General features: G+C 56.1%; 1 protein-coding gene across 1 annotated transcript; it reads right to left on the reverse strand.

The window, feature by feature from the left end:
• Positions 1 to 1,156: 1,156 nt before the first annotated feature.
• On the reverse strand, positions 1,157 to 5,933 carry BARHL2 (BarH like homeobox 2). Its single transcript, XM_075540248.1, has 3 exons — positions 5,330 to 5,933; positions 3,268 to 3,493; positions 1,157 to 1,469 (listed from the first exon to the last, which is right to left on the reverse strand). The coding sequence occupies exons 1-3, from the start codon at positions 5,931 to 5,933 to the stop codon at positions 1,157 to 1,159; spliced, it is 1,143 nt and encodes a 380-aa protein (XP_075396363.1).
• Between the last annotated feature and the right edge of the window lie 3,596 nt (positions 5,934 to 9,529).

Here is a 9,529-nt window from a genome sequence, read left to right on the forward strand (position 1 = left end):
GCGGGCGGCAGAACAGCTGCAAGGCCCACTGAGCATAGTCTGCCCGCCCAGCCTTTCTGACCCTCGAGGTTCCCAGGAGGACCCAAAGAAAGAAGCAGGGCAGGCAGAGAGGTTCTCCACTGCGGCTAGCCCAGGACCCAGGCCGCCCATTTACCCCCTACCTGCAGCCCACAGCAGAACCCAGAGCTGCCGGAAGCCATCCACATAAAAGAAAAGAACTTACACCTACGGGAGACCGAAGACTGGCTAGGAAGAGGCCACCGTGAACAAATGGAACTGTTTTTATACAAAGCCAATCTCTTCGCCGGTTTTGTAAAATCCTAATCGCCTGGTAGGGTTGTTTTGGGTTATTTTCCCTCTTAAACCAAGTTACTTATTTTATTATCATACATTCTGCTTTAGTAAAATCAGCTCCCTTAGATATCATCACTTGTTAAAAAAAGATAAACTTTTATTTTTAAATTTTCAATCACAAAAAATCTATATTTTGTCTAAGCATTTATTTTACTGAATCAAAAAAGACATGAAAAGAAAAATCATGTTTTTTACTAACGTATATAAGTGACTCTTTTTTGGACAACATATAATAAATATGATATATCACTTATCACTCAGTCTTTCAAATGTACATTTTTTCATATTATGGAGCATGCCACTTTTCCGAAAGAAAAAAGGTCATGAGAAATCAGTGCAAAGTTCTCAGTTACCCTCCTCTTTGCTCTGGGGCAGGCCGAATGTCCCGGTCCACGACCTCCTGCCCCGGCGGCCGGTCTGTCCTTGACGCGTCAGCAGCTCCCGCAGGCCGGACGGCTCCCCCGCCCCCGTCCCTAAAGTCACGTTCTGAAAGAACTTGAGGTTGGTTTTTGTTGGTGTTTTCACTTACTGGTCGCGCTTTGTGTGGGGTCAGCGTTTTCGCCATGAGCCTTCCAAGCCTACCTCTGGGTGTGGGGAGACAGAGCGCCGAGGGCTGGCCCCCCCTCTGGCCCCCGCCCCCAGCCCACAGGTGCGTCCTCTTCTCGCCCTCCTTGGCCTCCCGGGAGGCGCTCGGCGGCCTGGGGCGGGAAGAGGAGGGGCAGCGGTCCGGTCCGGTCCGGTCCTGTCCTGCTGGGAGGGAGGGCGAGCGGGCGGGTCGGCCGGCAGCGTGGCTGCTCCATCCTCACCGGGGATGCGGGGTGCCCGGGATCGGGTTGGACAAGGGGTTGAGGGCCGGCTGCCCCCCGGGCCCCAGGCCGTGGATGAGCACGCGGGGCACGAGGGGCCGCTGCAGCTGGGGGTGGGGCGCCGGCGGAGTCCGGTACATGCTGCTGTACATGGCGGCGGCGGCGGCGGCCGCCGTGGTGCTGTCCATGCTGCCCAGCAGGCTGGGGTGGTAGAAGTAGGGCGACGGGAACATCCGCTGCAGCGCAGAGTAGTTGCCGGCTTCGGCCAGCAGCTCCAGGCCCACGGCCGTCTGCCGCTTCCACTTGGTCCTGGAAGACAGAGCGCTAGCACGCCGCCCCCGGCTGCGGGCACCGTCGGTCGGCCCGCGGCCCCTGCGCCTCCTCTCCCTCCCCACCCCATCCCCGTGGGGGGAGGGTCAAGATGAAGGCGGGGCGCCCTACACCCAGAGCCCCCCCTCCCCAGAGTTGGTCAATTCACCTCCACATCTGAGCGGCTCACAACTGAAAGCCTGTGAGCTTCCCCACCTCCTCCTGACCCTCCATGCAGGCTGAGGGCCTCCTAAGAGTTTGTCGGCTTCGTGAAACTTTCCTGGACCCAAGTCTGTTCCGCACCCTCCCCCCCCCACCTCCCCTAATTCGCTGTCCTCCCAGCCCTCTCCCCAACCACCCCAGGGTTGGCTCCCAGCCCCTCCCCCTCCCCCAGGCCCTGGAGTAGAAACTGCAAACAAAGGGGCGCAGGGCCTCCTGGGCCTCGGACCCTGGCCCTCACGAACCCGAGGGCTGTGGAATCACGTCTCTCTCATCAGTTTGACAGGACCTTGCGGCGGGGGTGGGTGTGGGTGTTGGGGACGCTTAAGGGGAGGAGGTCGACAAGGTTTCCACTTCATATGAGGGAGGGCTCTCCCAAGAGGCCACTACCTCGGGGCCATGGGGGGGAGTGCATTTCAAGCTATATATTTTTTTCCTCTGGGAGAGAGTAACAATTAAAATGTAATCAGCTTTTCTCAGTCTCCTCCTCCCGGCCCACACCCCATCCCCTACACCCCCAGCTACAAGAAGCGGGCTAGGCCAGGCCGCTGTTTGCTCTGATGCCCGAGGAAGAAACCGGGCTGGTGGGCCGTCCACACCCGGCCACTCTAGCCAAATTAATAAACATGTCCCCCATTGTAAATTAGCTGCAAATGACACTAATGTTTTCCGACAGAATTAGGATGGCTGAAACCATATGTAATGAGACAGAAAATCATGGTAAAGATGACAACTGGGTGGGTATTTCTAACCACACTTGTGGGCGATTAGAACACAATGAGAGAAAAAGCCAGGGAGAAAGGGGGGAAATCGAGCCCGGGAGGTGAGCCCTGGACTAGCAGGACAGTCTAACTTCAGCCGCCAGATGCCCAGGTTTGAGTACCCGTCCAGGGGCCTGTGAGCCCTGCCAGCCCCTCATCATTTCCCTCCCAGAGAAGCAGGTTCCAGTGGGGCTCTGCTGTGCCCTTCTCCCCATCCAGAGGAGGGGTTGAGGAGGCAGTACAAGGGGCATATGCCCCACCCCCTCACCCATATATTGGCCAGCGGCCCACTTCTGAAACTTGCAGCTGTTGACCCACCCCTAGTCCTGCTAGATTCTTTGAGCCTAGAGGCTGCTGGGGCCGCAGCTCCAACTCTGCCTCTCCTGAAGGCCTCGGCCAGCCGGGCCAGGATTCTCAGCTGCAGGCCCTGGATGCAGCCAACAGCACGAGGATGACCGTGGACATTCAGGACAGGCCTGGGGCAGGCCCAAAGGGTTCTTTAGGCCTGCCTGTCAGCTGCATGGATGTCTCCATTTGAGAAGTGTGACTTTACTGATTTGGGGCAAGGTGAGGGATTCTAGTGACTGGGGTTTAGGAAGGAAAGTAGCACCTGTTAGAGACACTTAGAAGTGCAAATGAACCCAAAAGGGAGCACTCTGGTTACAGCTAATCCCACCTCCAGCCAGCAACTACCCACGCACTGACTCTGGGCCCCCTGAGTCTCAGGCCCTGTAGTCTCCTGAAGCCTGGGAAGGAGACTGCCAGGGAAGTCCTGACCGGCTGCCTATGCACCTATGCAGCCACACAGCCTCCCTTACCTGCGGTTCTGGTACCAAGTCTTGACCTGGGTATCAGTGAGGTTGAGTGCGGCAGCCAGGTCCATGCGGTCCTGCACGCTCAGATATTTTTGCCGCTCAAAGCTCCGTTCCAGTTGATTGAGCTGGTGGTCCGAGAAAGCGGTCCTGGCTTTTCGAGGCTTCTTGGCTCTCACAGGGGGACTTTCTCGACTGCTAGTAATCTCCCGATCTCCTTCCTCCTTTGTTCCTAGGACAGAAACCCAGCCAGAGCCACAAATTAGCCCGCAGAAGAGGAAGGATAGCATCCACCTGACAAACACCTACAAACCCTTCCACATGCCCATGCCCAACCACTACTCCCCACGGCCACTGCCACCACCACACCACACACTGCACACTGCGTTGGGACGTAGCTGGTATGAAAGAAAACAACTATTTTCTCGCTTGGGAATGTAGGGCCTTGCTTGGAAACCCTAGGAGGGTTTCACCAAAGGGGTGTGGGTTGTTTCTGATCTTTCCACCCTTGAGAGTTAAAAAGAAAGCACACACACAAATTTTCAGTAAAGGGTCCTTTTGTTGTTTCATTGATTGCGGAGGGAGAAACTGTCCCTTTCCCTTTATTGTTTTCACTCTAACTTAAAAAAAATCATTTGATACTTTTCAAAGGGTCTTTCTACTTTTTTTCTCTTTTTAGGGGAGTGCTTCCCACCCCCACCCCCTTTAAACAAATTCTGTTTTAGTTACTAAAAGCTATAGGTATTTCCTTTTCAAATGCGCTTGGGACCGGTTGGAATCAAGGTCTCTGGATTAGGGATCTCAACGCCACAGGAAGAATCTGTCACCCATGCGCAGAATGGAGCACAAATTCACCGAACCTATCCAGGTGACAGTGCGGAGATTTCCGGATTCTATTTGTCAACTTTGGTTTTTTTTCCTGAAACGCTGGGAAATCGATATGTCAATCCCTCTCTGTTTGTACCCGGTTTCTGCAGCCTCCTTGATCTTCCCTGCAGGAAGAACAATAATCTCACTAATTGACCCACTGGGGAGGTTGGTGCACAAAAAAATCGCCAGCCCTGACTGTACATCTGTTTGGGGCACTATTATGCTAATGCTAAAATAGTAAAATGAGGAGCTCCAGTCCTTCCTCCCTTCCAAACAGCACACATCTCTCCCAGAGACAGGGTGGATTATTAACAGCAACAGGAATCAGCCCAACGGTAAATGAAAGAAAGGACTGTCCGGGCATGATGAAATGCTTTTGCCAGCACAGACCAGGGGACTCCATTATGAAAGTATCTGAGAGCAAAATGGTAAATGGGAGTCAAAGGGCAATTTCGACTTCTGAGTTTACAAAAATACATCAATTGCGTAACATTTCACTGTCACAAAACCTACTTCCAATTACTTGTAATGCCCCCCGACCAAAGATTTGTTTTGCTTTGTTTTGAACTTTAACTAGGAGTCATATAAGTTAGAGTTAGGTATAAGATGGGTGGTTTCGTTTTTTTGTTTTTAAGGGGGAAATCTGATTATCAATATTTACAGTGACAACTCCCTTTATATAAATCAGTCTTTTTTTTAAGTTGTTCTGGAAATCAACTTGGACATTTGTTCCTGCATTCAATCCCATAGTTCCTATCATGTTGTTTAGATTTTATGTTGGGAGAGGGTAGAATCATTTGCATTAAAGAATAAACAGCAGGTTGCAATTCATACCCTCAGACTCCACCGCTCTCTACCACACATACCCACATCCCCATTCTAAAAAAATGGGCTAAAAAATTCTCTCTAGCCTGGCCCTTTTATCAGCGTTCGGTATTACCCATCAAACCCCTTCTGCCCCACCCCGCCCTTCCAGCCCCTTTAAACTACAGTGAAAGGGAAAGGATAGAGGTGAAGCTTAAAGAGTAGAAAATGTAGCAAAAGCAGAACTTGTCCAAGCGCAGCCGGCCGTGCAGCCTGGGGCTCGCAGTCTCCGGAAGTCCTGGAAGAGCTCTCCCCGGGAGAAAAGGTCGGTGGCTGAAGGCCAGAAAGTCAACCTGCAGGAGGGACGCGAGGCGGCTGGAAGGGCGCAACTCACCGTGGCATTTGATGTCGCTCTGGGAGTCCTCCCGCTTGTCCAGTTTGCTTTTGCCGTCCTCGGGCTCCAGCTTTGGCCTGAAGCCCTCGTGGGCCGCGTTGGCCTCCTGCTTCGGGGTGTGGTGCGGGGAGGAGACGCTGGTGCTGTAGGGTGCACACGCCGCCAGAGGTTTGCTGTCGCCCAAAATGTCCTTGATTAAAAAAGAAGAGGTGGAAGTCCTGGGGGCCGAGGCGGCCGAGCCCAGCTGCTGGGCCGGCGGCGGCTGCGGCGGCTGGGGGGGCGCAGGCTGCAAACTTGGCGTCGGGGCCACGGCGGGCGGCGGCGCCTGGCTGTGGTGCAGGTGGTGGTGGTGCGGGGGCCCGTCCGCCACCGCATGCGGCTCCGGGGCCTCCATGGTCACCGAGATGGGAGAAGAAGGCGCCGTTCCTACGGTGTCGATCTCCGAGCAGGGCGACGGGGTGGCCTGGCTCCTAAAATCCGCAGTTCTGGCCTCGCCGAGCGGGCGGAAATCTCCATTCATCAGGCCGGGGCTGCCCGAGCTGGCACTGGACAAAATCGTGTCTATTCCAAAACTCGACCCGCTGGTCCCTTCCATTGTTGTCATTTTTACATGAGGTCCGCGGCGACACTCCGCCGCTCAGCAGCCGCCGGACCGAGCCAACGAAGCTGGCGACCGTAAAACAAAATAAACACTACACAAGGTTGCCGCCGCTCCAAGAAGATGGGGGGGGGGCGTGGGGTGGGAGGCGGGCGGGAAGGAAAGATAATTGGGAGGTGGCAACCGGTGGGCACTTGCAATGCGTTTCCCCCCCTTATGCAAAAAGACGGGATGGGGAGAAAAGTTGGCCAAAAATGCTCTGCGAAAGCGCAGGGTGACCGCTCCGGGAACGACCGCGAACGTGGGGGCGGTGGCGACGCGGGGGACCCAGGCGAAGGCGCGGGCGACAGAGGCGACCCCGCCGCCGCCCCGCCCGGGCCTGCCCACTGTCCGCGCCCGGGGCGGGGCAGGTGCCGCACCGCCCAGCCCGGGCCGCCGCGCTCGCCTCCAGACGCGGCTCGGGCGCGCGACTCCGCCGCCCGGAGCCGAGTTTCTGAACTTTCTAGGAAAGTTGCGCGCCGGAGGCGGCGGCGGGCGCCGGAGCCGCGGCCTGGCGAGGAGGCGGCGGCGGCGCGAGCGGGGACGCGGGCGCAGCGGACCAGGCGGCCGAGACGCGGCGCCGGGCGACTCCGGCCGCTGCCGGGCGCGTTCGCTTGTAATCCGGCGGCTCGCGGGCGGCGCCGACCCCCTCCCGTGACGTCACGGCCACCGCCGCCGCTCCCCGCGCCGCCCGGGCCGGCGGCCCCGCCGCTGAGGCTGCGCGCCGGGCCCCGCACGCCATTGGCCGGCCCCGCGCGAGCCCGAGACGCCGACGTGCCGCGAGCCAATGGGCGCGCCGCTCGCCGGCTCGGCCGCGGCCCGCTGCTCTTTTGAGAACCCGCACGTCCCGGTGCCCGCAGCCGCGAGCCCCACACCTAGTCCTCCGCGGTCCTGGTGTCCACAATCACACGTGAGGGCGCAGGGAGAGCGGGCCGAGCCGAGGGCCACCGGGGACAGGGAGCCCAAGCACACCAGAAAGCAGCGCGGTAGTAACGGGGTGCCCCTTTCCCTGAGGATGAGTCAGAAGCAGGGAAGCGAGAGGGCGGCAAGGGTGCCGGGAGGAGCCAGGTTGACTCACCCCGCAGCATCCCCAACACGCCCGGCATAGGCAGGAGGCTCTAACCGCAGAGGCAGGGGTTCCGGGAGGAACCCGGCGGGAAATGGATGACTCCTTCTCCTATAAGGGCTGGGGCACTCCGGTTCCCGCCAGCCGGGCTCCCCGCACCAGGGGAACGCCCCCACCCCCGGCCGCAAAGGTTTGGGTGGGTGGTGGGTGCCCAACCCACCGGGCTCACTGGGTATTCGCGGAGAGGACAGGCGTGGCTCTCCATCCGGAGTGGGCGCTGGAGGCAAAGCCCGTCCAGACGCTTCCTCCCGCGCAGGGGAGAGGAGCGCTAGACCGTGTCCTTCGGTGGCAAGAGCAGCCTTGGCTCACCGAGGAGCCCGGCGGTGGGGGCGTGGGCGCAGGGTACGGGGCGCCCCTTCCTGGAGGGTGCTAGCCCCAGGTGGTCTGTGTTCCTCCTCTCCGTGGGCTGGCCGCCCTTTTGGAAAGGAACCCGTCCCTGCGGATCCGCTGGGGACCGCGAGCGTGTCTGTGGCGCCTCGTCCGTCTGAGGGTCTCTGCTTGCATTATTTTCTCCAGGACGTTTCCAACCTGTCTCTTGTTGAATGTCAGAGTAATGGGAAGTGCCAATGACAAGACGGCGTATTACTCCTGATTAAGTGCCGTGTCAACCTAATTAGCAGAGTAATTATAAGGTGCTAATGAATGATTCAAAGTTCTGAGTTACATTTTACTCCAAATTGCCATTTTAAGAGCCCTATGAATCTACGTGGCTGGCATCACTTCCTCTAGTAGGTGCGGAATGATGTTAGGAAATGGCCTTTAAAGTCCCCAAGGGCTGGGGAGGGCGGATCTGGGATGTCACTGCCATTCTGTAGTTTGCTTAGTGGGAAATCGCTTTTTCCCCTTTCAATTGGGGACAGGAGGGAGGGGTGCCAGTAAGGCAAATGACCTCCTGAGACAAGAAATACTGCCTTTTGGTCGGAACTGCATCTGTGCCAGCCGGGGTAAGGGGGTCGGGGTGGGGGTGGGGGTTGTCTGCGAAAACCATCCTCCTGCGTTTTTTTCCCAGGGAAATCAATGGATGACCCAGAAAAAGCCAGCGCTCTTTGGGGGGTTTGTCCAGCAGTTTCTTATCATTTTCGTGCAGCGTTGGCATGGCTCTGTCTTGGAGGTGAGCAGCGGGAAAGGAAGGACCGAGGCGAAGGCAAGAGAGGTACCATCGGGCAACTCTGGCTTTGCTCGCAGGCAGGTGGGGAATGGGGGGATTTAGCGGAGGAGTTGGGGTTGGTGAGCTGAGAGGAGAGAAGGGGCAGGGGTCTGGGGTTTCAGTTCAGGAAGCCATTTGGGAGCACGGGGCTGGGCCCTGCAGGGTGGGATTCGGTCTGACACTGTGGTCTGGGGACCCGCAGAGGGGCTGGAGTTGAAACAGAATCTGTCTGAAACAGAAAGATTCCTTTGGAGAGGACTTGCCTGCTGGCCACACAGGCTCTTTGGAGCCTGAGGGCCAGGCCTGGGCCTTCTGCCTCCGAGGGAGGGCACGCACAATACGTTGCACCCTGTAGGGAGGGCGCCTGGGCTTTGGGAGACAGCTAGAGGATGCCCCAATATCTATTAGGGTTCTTCCCATTCTGACATCTCCCACCAACTTCTTGAATGAAGTGCGGTCCTTCCCAGGCCTGGGGGCTGTAACCTTCACGCCCTTGCAGCCCTCCTCTAGGTTTGGAATGAGGAGGGGGAGAAAACAAATTTAAAACCCAGAACGGATGGCATTGCACAAATCAATTTTTCCGCGACCTTGATAAATAATTCATTTAAGTCTGTTTCTGTTGTTTTGTTCCATCGCCTAAAATGACTCAAGAGCTCAAAGGGCTGATGGCGCAGAAGTTTTGTTTTTGTTTCTTGGAATAATTCACAACAGTATCTTGGGAGATGGATATGTGACTTTGTTGGGGGGGGTAGTGGAGGGGGTGCTGGAATGTAAAGAGGGAGAAAGATCAAAGTATTGGAGTGGGGTGTTTTCTAAAAATTCTAGAGCAAAGCGAACAAGGCCCAGCAGGCCCCACCTCATGTATGTTTCAGATCATGTTTTCTTTTTTAAAAAGGTTGATAAGAAGATGTCTTTGGGCAGGCTGTTAGGAGAGGAGCTCTCCTAAGCAACGATTGGGAAGGGGAAATAAGACATGACTTTTATCGAGTTTCCAACCTTTGGGTTCCTTCTACGGAAGAAATGTTAACCTGGCAGAAGAAGCAAACCAGGGCCTCAAACACCAGCTTACAAGCTTAATAAAAAGAAAACTCTTGGAAGCTGTACCTGGGTTGCTGAACTTTTCTCAATTATATTTTTCTAGACACGTTACTCTTTTGATTTTTTCCCTGAGAATATATATAATCTACACACTCAAGAAGTGTATGTTCTGGCAGCACAAGGAGGGAGAACTTTTCATTAAAATAAATAAAAATTCATAAATATAAGTGAAAGTTAATAACATTGCAAATT

Source organism: Tenrec ecaudatus, chromosome 1 (assembly GCF_050624435.1).
Source record: "Tenrec ecaudatus isolate mTenEca1 chromosome 1, mTenEca1.hap1, whole genome shotgun sequence".
Lineage (NCBI taxonomy): Eukaryota > Metazoa > Chordata > Mammalia > Afrosoricida > Tenrecidae > Tenrec > Tenrec ecaudatus.